Source organism: Manacus candei, unplaced genomic scaffold, assembly GCF_025592945.1.
Source record: "Manacus candei isolate 608988 ecotype Guabito, Panama unplaced genomic scaffold, ASM2559294v1 h1tg000042l, whole genome shotgun sequence".
NCBI lineage: Eukaryota > Metazoa > Chordata > Aves > Passeriformes > Pipridae > Manacus > Manacus candei.
Window position 1 is genome coordinate 3874459 of NW_026138090.1, and position 22545 is coordinate 3897003.

General features: G+C 45.8%; 1 protein-coding gene and 1 long non-coding RNA gene across 3 annotated transcripts in view; one reads left to right on the top strand and one right to left on the bottom strand.

Moving 5' to 3' along the window:
* CCDC3 (coiled-coil domain containing 3) overlaps positions 1 to 4135 on the bottom strand; it is a 37773-nt gene extending 33638 nt beyond the window's left edge. The window contains exons 1-2 of the mRNA XM_051795211.1: positions 2985 to 4135; positions 1833 to 2007 (exon numbers count right to left, since the gene is read on the bottom strand). Of these exons, the coding sequence (XP_051651171.1) occupies positions 1833 to 2007; positions 2985 to 3397 (588 nt within the window). The 5' untranslated portion in view covers positions 3398 to 4135. The remainder of the gene's footprint in view (positions 1 to 1832; positions 2008 to 2984) is intronic.
* Positions 2021 to 22019, top strand: LOC127474448 (uncharacterized). Of its 2 annotated transcripts, none has more exons than XR_007905851.1 (3): positions 2021 to 2612; positions 10972 to 11108; positions 17805 to 22019. It is a non-coding gene; the product is annotated as an uncharacterized LOC127474448 (long non-coding RNA). The 2 variants fall into 2 exon arrangements; XR_007905852.1 differs by having other exon boundaries at positions 18079 to 22019.
* Positions 22020 to 22545: the final 526 nt, after the last annotated feature.

A 22545-nucleotide genomic window follows, 5' to 3' on the forward strand; every position in this document is an offset into this window, starting at 1 on the left:
AGTGCCCATCAGTTGTGCTGAATTTGTTCCCTGGACGGGTGGGTGTTGAAGCATCCAAAACCCCCGGCCCCAGTCTGTAGGACCAGCAGCTGACCCCCTGGTCTGGTCACAGTTGCAGGGTCAAAGAGAGCAACAGCTCAAATGCACTTTTGATACATGTGCTCAGGGTTGCCCCAACTTACCCTGGGGGGTTCTGCCTTGTGATTTCCATTAAATCTGACTGGCAAGAGTCACTGCTGGCATAAAGGAGCACCAACCCATCAAGGTCCCCTACAATGAGCTCAGCATGACTAAATAAACAGTGCAGAGGCATCACAGTCAGGCACTGGCAGTTGGATCTGGTGGTCCCTCAATGCCACTTTGCTCCCCTGGAGAAAAATCCATGGATTTGGCAGCAGCAGCACTTTTACTTGCCAAATCTGTTTCTTGGGGCACTGGGGAGCCTGGGGGCTGGCACAGAGGAGGCAGGGCTGGGACCAGAGCTCTCTACCTCCCCCTTCTTGCCTAACCAGGGTTACAGCTCTGTAATCTAATTGTAAGATGATTCATTTTCTCTTAAACATCAATTCTTGCTGCTGTTCCCAAATATATATTTGAACGGCACCATTTCCCACTCCCTCCCCAGAATATCAGCAGTGAGAAAACACTCACTCATGGGGTATCCCAAGGAGAGGGGCTGTGTCACCAGCCAGATGGCCACACAGCAGCTCAAACTTTGTATGCTGGCATTCAGCCAGCTGGTGAAAGGAAAGGGCTCCGACAGCTACTGAACTCCCTCCATCCATCTCCCAAACAAGCCACTTGTGCATCTGCTGCCATACATAAACATCGTGCCCTGGGTGAAGCCACGGAAGACACAAGTGATGACACCTGTCCTGTCCATCCTGACCTGAAGAGATGCTTATAATGTTCTCAGCTACCAGGGGAAACCACACAGCTCACAAAACAAGGTTTGGCACTAAACCAGCTCCCCAAGTTCCACTTCTTTAAAAGTACATGCACAACCAGAACATGCACGCACATAACAACAGGTTGCTGCTCTCTGCCAAATAAGTATTTATTAAAATCCTGCATTTATTACACACACTACAGTCCTATAAAAGGGGCTCAGAAGCCACTAACAGTGGGCATCGTTGGACTTTCTGTACTTTCTTAAGGGAGGATTGTCTAGTGGGTGAACTACTTGCTGTGGCCTCCCTAGAAAGGAGAAAGAGACATTTCTTTCAGCTTGTTCAGAAGTAAGTGCTGGCATTGCTCTGACGAACCATGCCCTCATGGCTCAGATGAAACGTGCCCTCAAGAGTCTCTTTTCCCCCAGCAGCTACAAAAAAGCTTAGGGCGATTAGTTCAGTAGATGTTTATGCTGTTATGTGGAGTCAGGCAAGAATAATCCCTTACAGTCTGTTGTGGTCCAGGCACTGCTCTCGCTACGTGAGATGAACACAGAAGTACAAAAGCAAAGCTCTGCTCTTGAACATTTTAGCTGAAGTTAAAGAATGGGGTCTAGAGATAGCAAACTCAGGAATGATCTGGGTGGAGTAGGACAGAGTTGCAAGCAATACTGGTTTTCAACCCATTGTTCATGAACAAGTTGATACCAAGCTTTGCACAGGTCCATAGGAAGCTAAAGAGCTAACACAGAGGCTCAACTTTGAAAACAGAGTTTAATATCTTCCCACCAATGCGCTAGTTTGCCAGTGATACCACCACCCAAGGAAAAGGAAAATCAGGGACCTGGTGCTCTACATTTGTATATATATGTTCACAAAAGACATGGGAATGTCTGTGGCCCACTTAGAAAACAAGCATTGGAGAGCAAATAAATCCCTTACCCGGTTGTCCTCTTGAATCTCCCAGTCACTGGAGAAGCTCAGCACATGCTGTGCCTGTGAGCAGTTCGAAAACTGGAAAAGGCTGGCAAACATCCTTCTGTTCTCCTGGGTATCGGGGAAAATCGCCTCCTGGAAGTTGACTCCATGAGGCAGGAGAATGTAGTTCTCATCCATTCTGAAACACAAATCGCACTGTGAGAATGAACAGCACTTTCTCTCCTGTAGAAGTCACCCATCATACTTCAGCCTGGCTTAACAAGTGCAACTGAAGTCACACAGACTTTTAGCTGACAAGTCAGCTCAGGTCTCCTGGCACTTAAGTCTCCAAGATGGCAATTTCCACCATGGGAACTGGATCAGGCAGCAGCAGTAATGAACTAATAGGCTCCTACAACCCTGCAGACACCAGTGAAACCCCATAAAGGAGGCAAATCTGTATTTTGAGCCATAGCTCCTACTGAATTTGCATCGCTTTGCCCTCGATCCCAGAGTTTAAGTACTCCTTCAAACAGTCAATAAATAACTTCTGTAAAATGTGTTTAAAGATATTACTACAGACTAAGCCCTAGACAGCATCAAAATGAGTTTCATTACGCACCCAGTGTAAGAATAGACCAAGTATTTCAAACAAGCCACTGAGTAGTATTTTGCAAACGCTCTTGGATTGAAAGGTCATGGTGATGGCTCTGTTCCAACATTGTGGTTTATTTTCTTAGTCTTTCGATGAGCCCAAAGTCAGGGTTTGGCTGGGACTCGGGAGAGTCGATGGAAAGCTATCGGGTGAGTATTTGGGGATGGGTTTTAAACTCCTATGCCAAACTTCAGAGCTGGCCTCTCTCCAGCTCCGTGACCGTCCCGCCGTAAAAACAAAAGCAGCAGCATCCAGGAGCTACTCAACAGCAGCTCCCCGTGCATCTGCTGCCCGGCAATACTGGAATATTATGGGCTTTTGGAGTTTCGGAGTTTTGTTTTTTTTTCCGATGAAACTGTAGGTGGAAGGCAAAGCAGAAGGCGCTGCGAGGAGAGCGGCAGCGGGGCGGAGAGAACCCTCCGGGCAGGGGCGGGCGCGCATCCCCCCGCCCGGGGAGATGCCCTGGAGCCGGGACACGGCATCCCACCCCCTTCCCCGCACACCCCTATCCCGGGACTCACCGGAGGAAGAAGAAATAAGCGTAGCCCTGCATGACGGTGTGCGAGTGGCAGGAGAAGTAGCCGAGGCCGGTGAGGTTGAGGCGGGAGCCGGCGGGCACCTCCAGCATGCTGCCCCACGCCTGGTCGCACAGCAGCTCGATCTCGGCCGAGTAAAAGAGGCCCCCCACTCCCTGCTGGGGGCCGCCGGGGGGGTCCCTCTGCCAGGGCAGGTAGTTGTAGGCGCCGTAGGGGTCGGGGTGCAGCGCCAGGACCCGCGCGTAGACGATGATCGCGGCCAGCTCGGCCCGGCAGCCCTCGCTGAGCGGCCGCCACTCCGCGGGCAGCTGGCAGCCCCCCCCGGCACCCCCCCGGACCCCCGGACCCAGCCCCAACACCAGCGCCAGCAGCGGCAGCAGCCGCGGCGGGGGCGGCATCGCGGGGCCTCCGGGCCGGGCGGGCAGGGCAGGGGACGGGGGTCAGGGGGGCTGGAGCGGCCCGGAGGCGCTGCCGGACTGCCCCGGAGGCTGCGGGCGACAGGGGCTGCGGGAGAGGTGCAAGAGGTGCCGGGGGGAGAGGGAAGGGAGGCAGCGAGGCGGAGATGCGAACGGGCAGGGGAGCGAAAGGGTGGGGATGCAAAGGGGCGGGAGGGAGGAGTGGAGGGTGCAAGGGACAGATGCCCGAAGGGCTGAGGTCCGAGCAGGCAGGGGTGCAAAGGGGCGAAGATGCAGAGAGTCGAGGGACAGGGGGTGTGCAGGGGCAGAGATGCGAGGGGCAGAGATGCAAAGGGGAGGGATGGGAAAAGGCAGAGATGCGAAGGGGGCAGAGAGGCAAAGGGGAGGGATGTAAGTGAGAGAGGTGCAAAGGGGGAGGTGAAAAGGGAGGGATACAAAGGGGAGGGATGCAAAGGCAGAGTTGCAAAGAGGAGGAATGCAAAGGGAAGAGGTGGACGGGACGGAGAGTGCCAAGAGACGAGATATAAAAGAGCAGAGATGCGAAGGGCAGGCACACTCCACGTGAGAGCAGCTGCTGCCAGGGATCCCCTGGCCCCGGGGTGGGCACTGGTGACACCCAGGGCTTTTGGGAGAACAGCTCTTCCTCCAGTCATTTTCCAAAATACATCTGGTGAGCAAGGTAAAAGTGAAAAGTCAGGTCTCGATATATTTTCACTTCCCACTGTTTCCTCCTAGAACTGTCTGAGGCAGCTTCAGCTTCTCCGGATTTCTGGCTGATGGCTCAAAGTCTGATCCTCTCCCCACATATGAACTTCTCCCAAGGATCCCTGGGGGCACTGCAACATTCACAGCCCCAAAGAGCCTCTTTCTATTTCAGTATTCTCCTTTTCCCACATTTGATCTCACTCAGAATAATAGTGTGGAATTGGCACGGGATGCTTAAAATCTTTTGGAGCTTTGTTTTTTTTTTATATGAATATCACAGACTCATAGTCCCAGTTAGATCTCTCCCTAGCTGTGATGGTTACTCAAAGTTTGACAGCATGTCCTGTCTGGTCCCTTTAATCTCACTCTCTGTCTGTCTCCATCTGCCCCTCCAGTCCTCTACAAGGACTAGGAGTTCTTGGGAGCAGAAGGTGCCTCTTTGTTCCATGTTCATGCTATGCCTGCTATGGGGGTCCTTGTGCATGACCAAGGTTCGAAATAATGTGCAAAATAATGAGTCATCAGTCAAATATTGCTGAGCCAACTTCGTAACAGTGAGACAAAATGTCTTCAGTGACAAGTGTCTCCCTCTGGAGTAGTTTCATCAGACTCAGCTGTGTGCTGAAGAGTTTAACAAAGTAATATTCATATTCCATGATGTCTTGATCCTACAATGTACTTCATCATAGCTTTATGCAAGAACAGCAAAGTTGGTTCTTGCTAAAACAGAAACAGATTTTGACTTTTTTTTCCTAACAAAAATCTCAGAATGATAGAGTTTTTCTAACTCTTTTTTTTTCTATAATCTGCTTCTTGAAGATCAACAAATTGCTTCCAACTTTCAGGAAAAAAGCTTAAAAGACAATTCTGAAGAGAATTTCCAACAGACCAACCAGCTCAAATTTCCTTAATGTTAACCACTAGGAAAAACTGCTTTTTCCTTTGGGACCTGAAGGGACTAAACTGTGGTAGAGAAAGTTTCAGAGCCTCATTCAATAGTTTTTAGATATGTAAATAAGGAATATAAAGAAATACAAAGAATTGAGGTGGATGCTGACTTCAGACAAAGATGGGGCAGTTCTGGGGGCATTTTGTGCAATCCTGTATGAACCTCATGTTTCTATTGAGTCCTTCAAGATGTTGGCAAAGACATAGGGGTCATGTGAAGAAAAAGAGATGGGAGAGATGTTCAACCCATCCAAGGTGGTCTTTCGATGTCTCTCCAAGGTATGTGACTGGTGTCAGAGCCTGGCAGCTTCAGCAACATGAATCTTGTGTTGAGTGTGGGCAACAACATCGAGGTGTGTTACTACTTCGGTGCCACTCCTGTGGAGGTAGAGCCCCCAAAAAGCAAATGAGGTATTTGTAACCATAGGTTGGTCGGTTCTGTCTGGGGAGCCAAATTCTTAGCTTGTCTGAAACGCAATTGCTATTTTTTCTGTGTATACATACAAGATTGGTGTCTTACGGGTAGAAAAGCCTCATATTTAACCTTCATCTCTGCTTACTGTGTGTTGCAAGTACATAACGGTCAATTGTCCTCAAATCACTTTGGAAATATCTGATGTAAGCTGTGACCTGTTCTGCTTGTTCCTCATATTTAATTTAGCCACCACATAACAGCTGGGAAGGAGGATAGAGTGAGAAAGGGAGGGACACAGGCAGCTCACAAGCAAAATAGAGATGCCTTTCCTTTATGCTACTATTAATAGTCTAAACTGCTTATATTTGATCAGAGTGTTTGAATCAGTGGGCCAGCTCAGAAAACACAACAGCATCTGCTGGCATATGCTGGTGCTGGCTGATCCTCTCCAGTTTGCTTTTTGGAGGTGATTACCACAGTGTGGAAGCAAATAATTAATGTTCTGTGGAATTTCTCTATCATTCTGCTGAGTTGTGTTGGCATTTTGAGGATACAGCAGGACTCCACAGAGCTGAGTTCAGAGCTGAATGAGCCGGATGAGCCAAAAGGAGGTCTTAGCCATAACTCTGGAGTAGACACAGTAGGTGTGCAGGTCTGCACATAAAAATAACTCTCACTTGAATATACCTGATTTCCTTGTTCTCTTCCATTTGTGTTTGCTGGTGCTGTGCCCACTGTCACTGTAAGGGCTTGGAGTGACTTATGCTCTTCTGTGCCCTCTGTGAGATGTCCTCAACTGAGACCTCTCCCTGTTAGGAGTCTCTCTGGAGATTCAGCAGTGTGTAACCTGCCCATCCCATCCCATCCCAACAAGCTGATCCCTTTGTTGTTTGAATTCATTAGCAACTTTCAGTATTTTGGTAAAGAATTTGAACTACCTACATTCAGATCACAGTGATTAATGTGATTTAGCTTTTAAATTTCTCTCCACAGAAGAATCATCAATTTTTCTCATCTCTTCCTTCATTTCTGAGGTAGTGAAAAGTAACAGCAATCCATTCCAGGAGTCCTTTCTTTTCCAGTTCTGGATAAGGAATTAGTGACATGAAGTAAAGATTTGGAAACCCTCTCTGGAGACCACATCCTTCAGATCTGTGTTTGCTGTTTCTCTGTAGGGATCCACTGGCTGATCCGAGATGTTCTTCAGTGCAGTGTGAATACTTTTGTGCTGTGAACTCAGTGTGGGTCTGATGAGTGCTGTAGCCAAAATCAGCTAATCAGAGGAGCACCAATAGAGCCGATTACTGCTCAGGCTGCACTTTCAGCCACTCATCCATGTGCCACAGTCATTCATTCACTTCCTTCCAAGGTAGTCTTGTAGGCTTTATGACAGGCTCATGGTTTTCCCAGGCAGGAGCTCTTCCTTTTAGGCCACAACATCTTTATAGATATTTAAACCAAAGGTTTCTCCCTCTGGGCTATGTAATTTTCTTTGTTGTTTCTGTGGCAATGCACATGATTTAAGCCTTTTAATAAAACATATCTCTGCTCTGTCTCTCTCTTTGCCTTTAAAGTATTGACAGAGTTGAGCATTAGGCCAGGTATCAAACAGGAGAGCACTGTGCTCGACGTCTGGCTGCCCTTCTGATGGGTGTAGGTGATCTGAAACCTCAGCCCAGCTGTCTTTTATTTATATATTCGCAGTTATTCCTTTGTAGTCCAGGGTACAAAATATCAAACCCAGATTTCTTTCCCCCTGCCCATCCCTCTTTAAACTGGGTGACCTACAAAGATGAATATTTGGCTGTGTTAGTGTCCCCACAGGAAGAGATGTTTTTGTTAGCTTCTCCTATCTATGCTTCTCTAATTCGAGTCATTCTTGTCATAGTTTGATATTTGGTCCATCATATTTAACTATTTTTGTACCAATGGCTGGGCTGGGTGATTCCTATTTAAAAAAAAAATCACATTCCCTGGCCATAGTTCTTTCTATCTTTTTCTTTTGAAGTAATTATGATCATGAAGAAACAAGATCTGTCTTTGGGGATCAGCTGGGAATACTGCTGTCTTAAAGAGTTTGGAAAGATTTACTTTATGTACAGCAGTAAAAAGACTTTCTGTAATACCACTTAGAATTTGAATGAAAAAGTGAGTAGAAGGATCAAAGAGTTGGTATAGATGGGGATCTTTGCCTACACTTTCATTCTATCTTTGTGTCCTTTCTTGCCCCCCTCTGGCCTTTTCCCTTTTCCCTGTCCATCTTCAAAGAATCACAGAATGGTTTGGGTTGGAAGGCACCTTAAAGATCATCAAGTTCCAACCCCCTGCCATGGACAGGGACACTTTCCACTAGACCAGGGTACTCAAAGCCCCATCCAATCCAGCCTCGAACACTTCCAGGCAGGAGATATCCACCACTTCTCTGGGCAACCTTCCCCAGTGCCTCATCACCCTGAGAGTAGAAAATTGCTTCCTAACATCTAATCTAAACCTACTCTCTTTCGGTTTGAAGCCAATATCCCTTCTTCATCCTGCCATCACTGTGGCCACAGGGTCCTGCTCTCCTTTTCCTTTTCCTTGATCTGTGACGAATCTCAACAATTCAAATGCAGTTTCCTTTGATTCTGGACCTCTGTCTCCTACCAAAACTCCTATCTTACCCTGGCTCCCTGACATCTGGGGACATCTGACCCATCATGGCTGAAGGTGAACTGTTTTTCTCATTCCAAGTGACCCTTTATCCCTTTCGTAATCATTGGCACTATCACCTCCTCTTATCCATCACTTGGACTTACAACCTGGATGTCATCCTCACCTTAGACTTTCCTCTCTGTTCTCAAAGTTGCCTAGACACTTTCTCTGTAGCTTCTCCCACATGTGCCTTTCCTATCACTTACACAACAAAAATGCTCTTGCCTCTCATGGCTTGAGTCCTGCAGCAACTTTTTCTGGACAAACCCAGCCTTGGTCCACCAGTGCCTACCCAACTTGTTACCACATCCACTGCTTTTCCAGCTCATCATGACTGATCGTGTTTACCACCCATCTTTTCCCTGGACTCCCTTGGCAACCAACATCCACCCCTTGTTTCATGCCAGGCTCTTTCTGAAGAGCTCTGAGGCAAGGACCTCCTCAGCTCTGCATTTCTGCAGCATCTGGTTCATGAGCCATGGCTGCAGGTCCAAGAATAAAGAATAGCAACAACATGCAAGCTGATTCCATCCCAAGCCAGCAGAGGCCAAAAGTTGCTGCGCTCATGAGTCTGTTCATAAATCAATGTGAACTGTGCTGTCTGAGCGCAGCTCCCAGTGGACACACATCTGCATAACACATACCACTGACACAACTGACGATGGGAAAAATATCTAAACAGATCATTCCCACAGCTGGGGAGAAATGAATAAAGATGTCTCAATTCCCCTGTCCCTGGGGTGAACTCTGGTTCAGGTAAATGCACTTCTTAAACATCAGAGATTTTAAAGGCAGAGGGGCTGTTAGAAAAGTCTAATCTGACCACTCTGGCTAGATGATGCTACCCAGGGACTCCTGTGTCATGATCATAACTGAACTTAGAACAAGAGAGTGGAAGAAAGACACACAACTCTCACTTTAAAATCTCAGGTGGTGGAGAACTTAGATCATCCCTCAATCAGTTGTTTCAATACTGAAATCTTATGCTTCATCCCAATCTGGATCTGCCTGGCTTCAGCCTCCAGCCATGGGTTCATTTTGCACTGTTGTCTGCTATGTGAAAAAAGAACCCTTTTATTAGAAATTCTCACCCAGTTTTGACATTTATAATCCAATAATCAGATATCCCCTTGAATAAACTGAATACAGTTTCTTTCACTTGGTGGCAGGATGACCAGACTATCAGTCATTGTTGTAGTTTGATTGCCCCAGATTTTCAGCAACCTTTTCTTCTGCAGACACCAGAGTTGAACTCAGGATCATAGAGCCTGGTCTCCAAAGAGCCAGGGAATGGGCAACACCACCACTTCTGTTTGGTTTTCTGCTCCCTTTTCCAAGAACCACATTTTTCCTACTGGTCAGCCTTACAGAAGTATGGAGCAATTTTCATTGGTCACTCCTGAAGAAAAATCGTACTAGCGAAGTACAATTTGCACTTCAGTCCTAACTCCACCAAGTGAATGCAATTCTGGCCTGATTTCAGGCCAGAGCAATAATCCCTCCAGCACCCAGTTACTCACACCGGTCTCTTCAGCTGCAGGATCACAGGGGAGTGAGGAAGAAAGTGATGCCACGTGTTTAAATCCTAATCCAACAGTGATATCGTAGGACGTTGACTTCTTGTCTGAACAAAAGGATGGAGATGTGAAATGTTTTGGTTTTGCTTTAATATCTCAAGTTTTCTGGATTTATATCCTATCTCTCCTATGGTTTCAAAGAGTTGAACTTTTGAGTCACATTTGGCGTGTTTGACACAGAAGACATGTTTGGCACGGTCTTCTTCTGAAATTAATTTAGTGTTGCTGAATGGCAACAGGTTGCCTGGGCTGCCTCTCCTCTGTGCCCCAACAGAAGAGAGGCAGGACAACTCTGAGCTGTGGAAGGGGTTGACTTTCAAAAGGGCTAAGATGCTCCCAAGCAAAAGCCACTCTGTCTTTGCTGGTGCAGAGATGATGTGCAGGTACATCCAGAAGAGACGGGTCACCAGAGTCAACACAGACTTGTGTGGCCTTTCAGTCTGCAGAAACCACCTTACCTTTCCTTCATCACTGAGAAACAAGCATCTGATCTCAGAGGATCTTGTGTGGATTCCACAAGGTAATGAGAATCATGACTCTCATGCTATTACTGACCCAACAGCAATGGGCACGTGTGTCCAGGAGGCTGCTCAGCCCTGACTCGGGATGATCCCATGCAGATGAACCTTTCTTCTTGCAGTTTGCCTGGATAGAACAAAAAGGGGAAAAGGGCATCTTATAATGAGAGACCTTGGCACCATGTATAGTTAATGTAATTGAACTCACACTCTGCTCAGTTTTCACAACTGAGTTCTTACTCTGATGAGTTAATTCCCTTTGACATCCTTTCTGTCCCTCCCCTGCTTTCATTGAGACTAAAATAACCCAACTGTCCATCTTGCTTATGGAATTACTGAACTTTTAAGAGAACACAAAGTGCTCTCACACAAGGATTTGGGATTAAACCTCTCTTGTTTATGTTAAACATAACATCTTAATTCTTCCACTGCTGGAGGGCAAATGAGTCTCCACAATCCCAAAGAACCCTGCTTTCAAGCCCTATAGCAAAGGTCAGTGTGATTTGTTTCTCATTACAGATGTTTTTTCCCGTGAAGTTGTCTTATGGTATATGACAGTTCTCTTACAAAACACCTTTATGTAATTTAAAGCATTTTTACTTAAAATATTTTTCATTACAAACCAAGAGATGCTTAATTTTCAGCATCATTCTCTTCTCTCGAACTGCATTAATCAATGAAGTACCTGATTTTGTTTTCCAGGGATGTGGTAAGGAAAACAACTGTGTGCCATCCATGTCTCATGCAACACCTAAGGAGCTCTGGATTTGGAAGGGGGAATCCCACTGAAGCTGGCATTTTCTTGAACTGTGTTTGACTTCAATCTCCTGGCTCTGGGGGTATGTATGCCTTGTGTACAGATGTGTATGCACACCTGGAGGGGGAGACTTGTGGGAAAGAGGGGCAAGGCAGCACAGATTACTGAGTGGTAGATTACTGTAGAGTCCTACAGGGGTTAGAAATGCCCCTGCACCCCATGAAGTCCCACAGATAAAGGGATAGGAAATAACATGAAGATGAGGCAGATGCAGGGATGCAGAGCCCAAGAGAAAGTTAGAAACTGCGAAAAAGGCAGAGGAAGTGGAAGGAAGAGACTCAGTACAGGAAGGAAAGGGCAGTGAGGGAAGCAGCTTGTCAAGGAAAATTTTAGGCAAAGAAGGAGCAAATGAAGGAATTAACTAATTGAACAGTACATGGCACAACTTGAGAAACTGGGACAAAAAAAGAAAAAAGGAACAATGAGAATCCTAGGCCTTTTTTTTTTTTTGCCTTGGTCACTGATTGTAAGTGTCCAGTACAAACACCACCAGAGACTCCTGCACATCCCCACAGGAGCTCTCAGCCCTTCCATAACACCAGCTTTTGCCCAGCAATCTCACGCTGGCCAGCTTGCATTGCCTCTTGTCCTGCAGAAAGATGGACCTATCCTGAGTGCCATGCCCTCCTTCTCAGCTGCCCCCTGTGCTCCTGACCTTCCTGAAGCCACAGAGCTGCTCTGCTTGCCCCACCCCGGCCCCACCATCAGCCCCTGCCTTTTGTCTCATGGGCATCCCCACACATACTTCTGTTTCTGGGCCATTTCAAATGAAGTACCAAGAGAAGGAGAAAAGTGGATTTTCTTGTCTGGGGTGGCCTTATAAGCTGTGTCCCTGACAGTGGAGGGTCATAACCTTCCCACCAATATCCAGCAACACTCACATGAGATGTGTCCACTCCCCACAAACTACCTATTCCCCAACCACCAGGCAGCAAGATTCTCTCTTAAGCAGCTACTGAGAGGGCATCAAACCATCTAAACAAACCTTACAAAATGGGTCAAGGCCCTCCTCCATTAGCATAGGGGTTCTGTATTTTTCTGCCTTAAGTAGGTCTTGTTCTTCTCTGGTATGCTCTAGAACAGAGTATTGCAGGCCTTTGACACAGCCACTCTATCCACAGAGCAGCTGATGTGAAAGCACATCCCCCCTACTGTTGTGCAGGAGGTTTATTTGGATTTTAGAAATTACCCTTACCAAAGGATAAAAAAACTACTCTTAACCCAGTGAGTTAACCCAAGCACGTGGCCAAGGCAGTGAAATGGGCTCTGATCCAGCTCCCACATCAGAGGTTGCTCCTTCTTCTCATGTCAATCAGCTGGCTTGTTGCTGAGCACAACTGTCCTCCTGACTCAGGGGAACTGCTTCTCTCAGGAGCTGGGTTAGCAATGCCACCAACATTCATGAAGGATTCACTTGAAGGCCAGCGATGAGGGCAGTGCTGCTGGTGGGTAACTTGGTCATTTAGTCCTGCTCCTGACTTCCTTGGCAATGAGATTATCACACACAGCATCAGCACTGCCAAGGAGGGAACAGACCCACCTCTGAACCTGTCTCTGCCAAGTGAAACTCATCCATGCCATTGTTGATGACCCAGTGGCAGAGCCCGACTGCTTCACTGCTGTGCATAGATCGGTGCATTTGCACACACACAGCAGCACACGAGGTCAGATGTCAAGCCAGGACAGCTGTCTCTTGGCTACCACTTGAGGTGTTGGTGACACATGTACAAAGCAGGGGGTGTTGGAGCCAATGAAGGCTACAAGGTCCAGCAGCAGCCAAAGCAAATGGTTTGCTGTATTCTATCACATGTCAGCAAAGCTGCCTGGCTCCTCTTTGGATTGCATCAGGTGATCAGGCTGAAATATCACATTTTACATGTTTGTCTTGGGTAAAATTTTTGTACAAAAGGTTTCAGTGGTCTCTTCACCAGGGCAGTCTAAAGAGTAATTTATTTTTTTTAGTTGTGCAAAAGACTCTGTTCCTATGAGTAGAGGTAAGACTTTCATATTGGACTGAAACATAAGGATGGAGACAGAGATTGACTGGAAGAATAAGATTTGGGGACAAAAATGCCAGGCCTGGTAGGTCACACAGGTACCAGTTTCTTACTACATAAAGGGATTGTGACTTTACATCCACTAAAGTGTGTGTGGCACTCAGATAATGTGGAGACAAGCATCACAGGAAAGCCTATACCGGTGTTAATAGTTCTGTCTCTCAAGTTTTGCCTCTCAAATACCTACAGATTCAAGGAGAGGGGATTTCATGGCATTTGCACACTGAGCAGTGGAGATAAAACATAACTGCTCTCTAGGAGGGCACATTCCAAACTGCTGCTCATGGCTCACCGCCCTGAAGGAAGGCTTAGGAGGCAGCAGGCATTCTTGTGCTCCTAAAGATTTACCATTGCTCATTTGCATCCGTGTTCATGTATCACTGAGACACCAGGAAACACCTTCTCTGCTCATCTCATCTCCAGTGCAATAGTTGGAGAAGATCTGCTTTCTGCAGATACCCTGCTAAAAACCCTGCTGTGCAGAGGCTTGCTGGAGCTGGAGCTGGGCACAGGCACAGCCTGAGGTTCTGAAACACTTAAGAGTGGCATTCACAATGCAGACAGCCCAAAGAAGTTGTCCACATTTCTTGGAGGGTCAATCCATTGCAGGAGTTTCTGTGAATAAGAGCACTAAGTCACTTGCCTGCAGCCTTCCCATGGCAGCCCTCCATCCCCTCACCACAAGTTCACTGCTGAGGTTCATCACCAAGCCTCATCTGCTGCACAGGTGATAACAACCACGGAGGGAAGGAAAATGTCTCTTTCACAGAGGTGCATGTTAATCTCTAGTTCAGATTAAATATATCCTGGCTGCTGGAAACAGCTGTGAAAGGTCCTTTTCTTTGTCGTTCCCAAGTGAGATGCATTCCTCCTCTTCACCATCCCCTCATGAAGGGGGGGAGAAAAGCATCGGATAAAAGCCTTGCTCCAGGGCAAGAAAAGATCCAAACTGCAACTTTGCATAAATCTGTCACTTTGATTCCCCTGAGAACAACTGCAAACGGTGAAAAATGGCATAGCAAAGCAAGCCCAGGTGTTAACTCCTCTTTTTTTAATTGGGGGGTGGGGGAAGGGAGGGAAGGAGAAAATGTTGTTGCAAACAGCCCCAAAACGTGATTCCTCTCACTCAGCTTTATGCTTAGTTAGCTCTTTCAGGACTATCTCTGTGTCCATGAAATCTTATTTCTGAACCAGAAAGGAAATGGAGAGATTTTCCAGTATCAATATCTGCTGCAAAATCCACATTAAGCACCCTTTGCTGTTTCTGCTGTTTTATTCTCTCCCTAGATCAATTTTCGAGGAGGGAGTTTCCCTCTGTCTCACTTTTAAATGCTAATGCATCAAAGATTTGCTGGGTTGGGCTCAGGCGTGGGAGGGCCTCTGAGGACGCTCAGTGATGTCTTTCACCCCAGGGTCAGCTTTGTATTCTGCATTAAATTTGACTCTTATACTTGAAACAAAGAAACGCTGTTGTTGCTAACACTTTTTCTCTCCTCAATCCCGGCACTTTCATCCCCAAATGCCTTGGCAACAAGTGGCCAAATTTTGTTCAGGCAAGTGGAGGCAGCGGTGGGCCCGAGTTCATCTTTGCTGGCAATGACCTCGTTGCCCCCCAGGAGGACTGACAGCACCGAGGAATCCTGGAGGCTGGCCCAAGGTGGCACCTGTGTTTGGGGCATGTGGCAGGGTCCCCCAGACCAGCAGGGATGGCACAGACACCTCTTGCCTTGCCTGGGGCTCCTCTAGCCCCCACCCACCCCGTGCAGCCCCCCGTCTGGCTGCAGCCCAGCTCCACATCCCTACCTTTGTCCCTTAATCTCTCCTGCTCTCATTAAGCAGGAGGGGCTTTCGTTAGGTTCCATTGTGCAGAAGGAAATTGCTTTTGCCACTGCAGTCCCAAGGGCTGTACATTTCTCAGGCAATTAGACCTTTATCAGCTGCAGAGATAAGGATTGCTGAATATATGTTGGCTGACACGGACTGACACAGACATATAGCTTAATTAATATAAGCGAAATGCTTTGAAGTCCTTTTTATTCCTCTTTTGAGGCTGATTCTTTTGTTTGTTTGTTTGTTTGTTTTAAGTCCTTGCCCTGTTAGTTGCTAAAACCATATTTGGAGTCAATGAAGTGAAATTCCTCAGGAAGTGTTGGGTACCACTAGTCAGCATGTTTAAGCCTGGCAAACTGCTCTTTCCAGGCATGATGGACTTGGTAATCACTTCAGTGAGAGTTCTGGGAGCACAGCCTTATAGGACTGGAGACCCCACCAGGCTGCTCAGCACCTTCTCACACTGAACCACCCCAGAACTCACGGTGCTGAGTCAGGAGAACCTGCTCTCTCAGTGACATTAGAGAAAGCTGCCCACACCAGGACATTTCTAATCCTACTCAGCTATAATTCAAGCGTACATGGAAAATGGTTTACCCACCAAGGGAGTTTTGTATTACAGTGTTGCGCTGCTTGTGTTGGAAGCCAAATTAATAGTAAGGCTTGGCCAAGTTCTGCATAGGTTGAAACCTGACTTTTGGCTCAGTTTTGGTCTGACAAGATTTTGGTGTCTCCATCAGCAGCTTTGCTTTTGGGACTGTTGTTCCCATTCCAGACACGAGTGGCTTGCATTCAGACTGAGGATACCTGTGGGTCTTGTGAGTCATGTCAAGAGCATTACATGGGGTTGGGCTTAAATAGATGAAAAGTGAGAATTTGTGAGACTTTGGCAGCCTATGCAATGAATTTGTAATGGCAGAGTTAGGATGAATTCCACCTCTGCTGTACATGGCTGTTCCAGGGGACATGCAGAAGTTCAGGCTAATGTACAGCTCTGCCTGTTGTGTGGTAACTGATGGATTACACTGAATCACCCCACAGTTGTGCTTGGAGTTTCTCATTTCAATAATCTACTAACTCTCACAGAAAGCAACAGGAGGCTGAAACTGATGTTTTTAATGTGAGCTGGATTGGCTATTAAAATCCAACATTGTTTGAGATCATCTCTCTTACATCCCTCTGAGATCAAAGAAATTTACTATGGACAAGTGCAATCACACATAGATATGATATGATTAATTCTCCACGGTTCAGATCAGAGTTCAGATCTCTCTTGAGGAAAAGATCTTTTTACATGCAATATCCAGAAGTAGTAGAACATAATTTCCCAAGAGGAATCCTTGGTTCCTAAAATCACTTTCCTCTTGGTTCACCTTTCCTTAAAGCCATTTGAGAAAGTGATTTGTCCTACATAGACTGGAAACTGCAGAACGTTTTCTGAAATGAAATAGAAATGCACTGAAACACAGTAATACCAAGCTGGCCCAGCAGGTAGGGACTTGGAGTTGGGATACCAGAGTGTAATTCTCTTTCCTCACACTGTGATACTTTGGGCAAGTCACCAAATAAATACCTAAAAATATGAGTCTTAGTCCCACTGTACCCCAGATTTCCATTTGTAACTAGAGAAAATGCCATTTTCTTTGATCACAGTGCTGTGGTGAAGCAGAGATTTGTTAGAGTGTCGTGATACTACAGCAATGGGGACTACCATCAATAAAGCTCATGTTATAGGAAAGTCTACTAGCAAAGAATTTATAACTAGCAAATTGAGGAAAAGAAATACAGTAGTGAAATGTTCAAAACTGCTAACTGTGTGTTTAAAGGTTTGGGAAAATGCCTAGAGCTGTAAGTAGATGCCAGAGAAATTAATTATGATAATAAAACTTCTGGGAAGAGGTGGAAATGCTGGAATGGTCAAATCATGTGTAATTATGAAGAATATTTTCTGTCCTCTTGGTAACACAGAGCTGCAAGGAATGTGTGTGTTGCCTCCAGAAATGTGAGGGGCCAGGATGTCATTCTTCCAGAAACAAAACAGACAAGAACTGAAAGGAAAAAAAAAAGGAGGGGGGGGAAGAAAAAGAAAAGAAAAGCCAAACCAAACAAATGCCTCACAGGTCACGATGCAGCAGCCAGAACTTTGAAAGGCAGCCAGGGGAAATTCCCTGAGAAGCTTCCCTCTGCTCACGTAGGAATTCCTCGCCCCTAACCTTTGCTTGGGATCAGCTGAATCATGTTATATGGTCTTATTTTTCATCCCAGCTGTACACCTCCAGGCTGCACACATCCGAGTGGATTATCAGGGATGAACAAGCCTCTACTCTTCCTTTCTTTCCTCTGGCCCTCATGTTCATGGTTGGAGGTTTTTATCCAACCTAGTGGCCTCTGCCGGAGCCGCATTGGTCTCAAAGGCTGATGGGCAGCACCTACAAGACCAGAAATGCTTGCTGCAGCTGACAGCCATGCAATTGCTCCTTCATTGACACATTTAAAGACAATATTTGCTGCTCACTGCAAAAAATTATTCGTAAAAACTCTGCCCTGATGGTAAGTTGGCAGCACAATTACCTAAACTCTCTGTACAGACACTCCAGGTCACTGGTGACTGTTTAGGCTGTGCAGTTTCAAGATGAATTAATTGCCCCCTGGGTTTCCCCTGGCTCTGCAAGGTTTTACTGGATTCACACATACTGCCAACTGCTGCACAGAAAGCCACAGGGGAAAGATAGAGTTGGGAGAGGAGATACAGATGGGTCTAGCAAAGCTTTCATTTCATTTGCTTGTGAATATCATGATCTCTTCATGCTACAACTCTTCTTGTGTTGCAGGCCATTGAAAAGAAATAATTAAAATGCACATTGCAAGTCATGAAAATTAAAGGCTTTGATCTTGTTCTGCTGTTCAGGAGAAAGGCTGCAAACTCCACCCTGCTGAAATGCAGCACTAGCTGAGCTTCTAGGAAACTCACAGGCTTTATCCAAACTACGAACTGGGTCCAAAACTGGAGCTTGTGTCTTCCCTTTCAAGAAAACTTTGATACACAGTAGTGGGATTTCCCCACACACCAGTACATAATGTTTTATTGATTCTTATCCCTTACAGAAATGGCACACCATTCTTACTCCTTACAGAAATGGCATGCAGTTCTTGGGATAACTGCTTTGGTGCATCACACTGCTCACCCTCAACACAGCACCTAAAAGCCCTGAGCTGGCGGGTGTTCGGCATCATCCCGGAGTGCTGTCCTTGCAGATGCTCCCATCCCTCAGCAAACATTTAAAAACCTTTAAATTGGGCTGTCTGCCTCCTCACACTGCTTAGGATTCAGAGCACTTCTCCTGAACTCATTGCAGAAGGAACCCTGGAGATCCCATGAAAGGAAGAAAAACTTTACAGAGTATTTTGTGTCTGTTGGCTCTGCAGTGATGCTATCATGTATCTCCTGGACTGCTGACATCTTGGCATTAATCCTCATGGGATTCCTTTGCCAGCTATATCCTGATATCTGAGATATGATTTATGCCTTTACTGACAAGTCCATCAATAGACAGCCTGCCCCACTAAAATGAGACTATTCCTCAGAGAAACCCCCTGTTCTGAATATTTACGAGCAGGTTTGATCTAGATATTTCCAAACACAGTACTTTCAAAGAAGGCACATTGTGGGCAACTTTCATCATAAACTGCAGAAGCCACCAGGTTAGTGGAGCCATCCTACTGCTTGATGATTTACTGGGATTAGGAGACCCTGTCCCTTAAGCACTGTGTAATTTCACCAGAGGTATTGGAAGTTTACTGCAGATTTTTCCAGAGATGACAGCGTTTCAGTGAGGGGATGCTGTGGAACACCATATTCTAGTGGGGTTCTCACCCTACATTGCGAGAGTATCCAAATGTCCTTCAGAAACACTTTCAGAAGAATGTTTATTTCCACTTTTTTTTTTCCACTCCCCAAGCTAAAAGCTATTTGTCAGACTCAGTTGTTCTTCATGTACTTTATATGACCACCTCTCAATAAGTGCATGATTTAAGCTTTAGGATGAAACCTGGAAATAGCACTCAGACCCCTGGAGAGTTCATTCCTACAAACTAAAGATGCTTTCAAACCATTCTGCCTGATTGCACCTCGATACAGAATGATTCAGGAGAGCAATCCTTATTCACTTCTGCCTCTCCTTTGGTGAGAATCATGACAGCACAGCACAAGGGGGGGCCAGCTGTTTTGTCTTTTTTATTTTATTTTGGTGGTTTTATCCCATTTTCCACCTCAGTCTGCACCTAATTCTCAGATATATTAGCTCAAGCTGGAAGTAACTGCTCTGATTTCAAGTGAGATGGGGTTTACTCAGCTGGCTGCCTGCTTTGCTCAATTATTAATGTTGGAGCATTATTGATTTTGCCTCTTTGAGCTTAGTGGAGAACAAGTGCTGAAAAATGGAAGTGGCAAACACAGGAACAAGAAGAAAACAGCATCTGCTTCCAACACGGTTCAGTCACCTGAAATCCAAGTGGCCCATGAAATATGTCAACCCGTGAAAAGTCATTCCCACAGAAGTTATTTTTTTCTCTCTCAAATTCCTCTAGTTACTTTCACTCAGCATGACTCCTCATTTCCCTGGTTCAAGGATGAGATGTTTTGGGGTAATGTCTTTGGGTAAACAGTATCTTTACAGGAACTGGCTGCAGTCTGGGAAATTCTTTGAGATTTGGTATATGGATGTCACACTGAAGTGCTTAGAAGCAAAACAAGGGACAAAACCAAAGCAACAAATTAGCACAACTCTCGCTCTCAAAGACAATCTTTCCCCACTCCATCCCAAAATTTACTTTACTAGCTAGAGTCTCAGGCAGTCTGAAACCTTAGATTTGCTTTCAAAGAATAAAGAAGAGAAAATGCCCTTTAAGAAGTTCACCTTCATGAGCTCTTGCACCCCAGCCCTAAGCTACCCACTAGCTCACCCATCCTACACAAAAATCCTCCAGGACCATAAAGCACCCTCCCACATGGTCTCTCTACTCTGGAACACACTTCTGCTGCCAAAATCCACCATGTCCAGCTGGGACAGCAGCAGCTGTGTTAGAGCCCAGATTTGGCCTCGAGGAGGAACTACTGGGGCTTTTAAAGAGATTTGTACTAAATCCCCACCCAGAGCACAGCCTATAAACAGAGAGGATGGTTTCAGAAGGAAAGTTATCAGGCCAAGAAAAAATCTTTCAGAAGTCACAACTGTCTGTATATAGGGTTTTACCATGATATCAGATCCTATAGTGAGGCACTATAGAAAAATCTGCAAGTAGAAACAACCTCTTAAACAGAAACCCTGTTGGGAATGCTGCCAGGCCTTAGTGATATTTAACACTGGGCTTGATTCAGATTTTGTCACAGGTTCCTTTCCTGGGGAAGAATAGGCTAAACCAAAGCAATGAGACAGGAAGTTTGTGATTTGAGCCCTACTCTGACACTGCAATGCTAAAAAATACATAAGGTAAAAATAACATGTCAAGCTAATAATATCTTAAATGAGTATCCAAACACTTCAGGGAAAGCAAGTCCCTAAAAATCTTTACATATCCTTCCCCTTTCGTTGTCTCTTGCATAAATTATTAGACAGAAGCTATGATGTAATGCAATCAAGCACAAGACTGACTCTTCTTTCTCTTCAGTGCATACAGTTGAGGCCAAGTATCCCTTCTCCTTTGTACCCTCTAAATAAATGGCCAGCCAGAAATAGCAGACAGCCAGGGTAAAAAAAGAAGAGATGGCTGCAAGTGAAAGAGTGAGCATCACACCAGGAGGGTGGTTGGGCACTGAAATGGGCTCCTCAGAGAAGTGGTCACAGCACCAAGCCTGACAGAGTTTGACAATGCTCTCAAGCACATGGTGAGATTTTTGGGGTTTTCCTTTGCAGGGTCAGGACTCAACTATCCTTGTGTTTCCCTTCCAACTCAGGATGTTCTCAGATTCTACGATAGGAATTACTGCAAAGAAACTGCCTGAGTTCCCATTTGGGTCTGCATCATGCCCTGTACAATTCTGTTCACCCTGAGGGAGAGGAGCAAGCAGAAGTAACCACAAGTGTTTACCTTATGTACACTATGTTCTCCAATAATCTACCAAAAGAAAACAATATTCCTTTAAACAAGAAAGCAAGGAAGAAAAATAAAACACATATGAGGCAAGCAACAGCTTTGAGGCTACAACCTACATGTTAACAAGATCTTTTAACAGGTTGTTTTGCTGTCTCCTCACAGAACTCACCATGTCTAGAAATATATTTTTTATACCTGGCTTTCTGTAACACTAGCTTGTTCCCATCTCTGTAACCAGTTCATTGCAGCTATGATAATAATTGATAAAACTGTAAACCTGATTACAAGGTCTGCTCCCTCATCTGCTTTGTTCCTTGGCTGGCTGTCACTTTTGAAAGGATTTAGGGTGGTGGCTGTCTGTGGTATCCATCCCCTCCCTGACTTGCCATAAACGCTGCCTGATCCAGGAAGCACAGTCTGGCTCCAGTGGAGTGGCTGATGATGTTTGATTAGAGAGCCTCCAGCCATCAACCCCACGTGGATCTGGTCCTGGCTGAAAAGAGAATATCAAAGTTGTGGAGGGAGTCAGAAAGGCTGGCAGGAGTGATAAAATGCCTCTGTCTTGTATTCTTGCATCCCACAGTCCTCATGGGTTACACTTGTGAGATACTGACCTGCTCAGAAGTGCATGCCCTTCAAACAGCCCTCTGGGTCTGAGAGTTATGATGCCAGGGACACCTGAAGGCTAAAGATAGGCAATATACTAAGTAGGAGATGTCTTAGAGGGATCACTTGCTACTGAGCATATCCACAGGCTACCCCTTGATAAACCCAGTTTGAATCTCCCCCTAGCAGAGCTGTCAGGCAGAAACATTCTACAATTTGACATCTTGGTGTCAGTCTGCACCTTATCAGGAAACTGGACTTGATTTCCACATGCATCAATGTCTCTCCCTTTAATACCCAGGTACTTCCTTCTGTAGAGAAAACAGATGGTTCCTGAGCTGCCTGGTTGTGCCGTGAGGAATTTAAGTGTTGCCAAAGCCATTTTTTATCTCACTGGAAATGCTGAAATGGGTTGGAAATTCCAGAGTAGGACTACTGAGAAATGATGTTTTCTCAGTCAAGAGAGCTCTGCAGCACTGAGCTTCAGTGAGGAAAGCAAGGAGCTCAGAGGTGAAAGGGAAATCCCACCCAGAGGGCCCATGCCAGCTGCATGGGCTGTGTGGGCACAGAAGACAAAAAGGAAGACATTTGTTTCATAACACAATGTAGTTTTAAGTGCCAAGTCACTTGCAAAAGAGGCAAATGAGCCAGCCCATCCTATGAGGCTCTGCACAGCTCAAGTTAGGAGCCAAGCTGACATACATGAACCCTAAATTAAGACAATTTATCTCCACGTGAGGGGAATTCACCACACACGCGTGTACCTGAGAGAGATGAGCTAAGAGCACAATGTCAAAAGGCCTTGCAAGTCAAAGGTGCTTTAATTTAATTACCAGTGTTTGAAAATGTAAATCAAAGTTTCTGTGGATGACA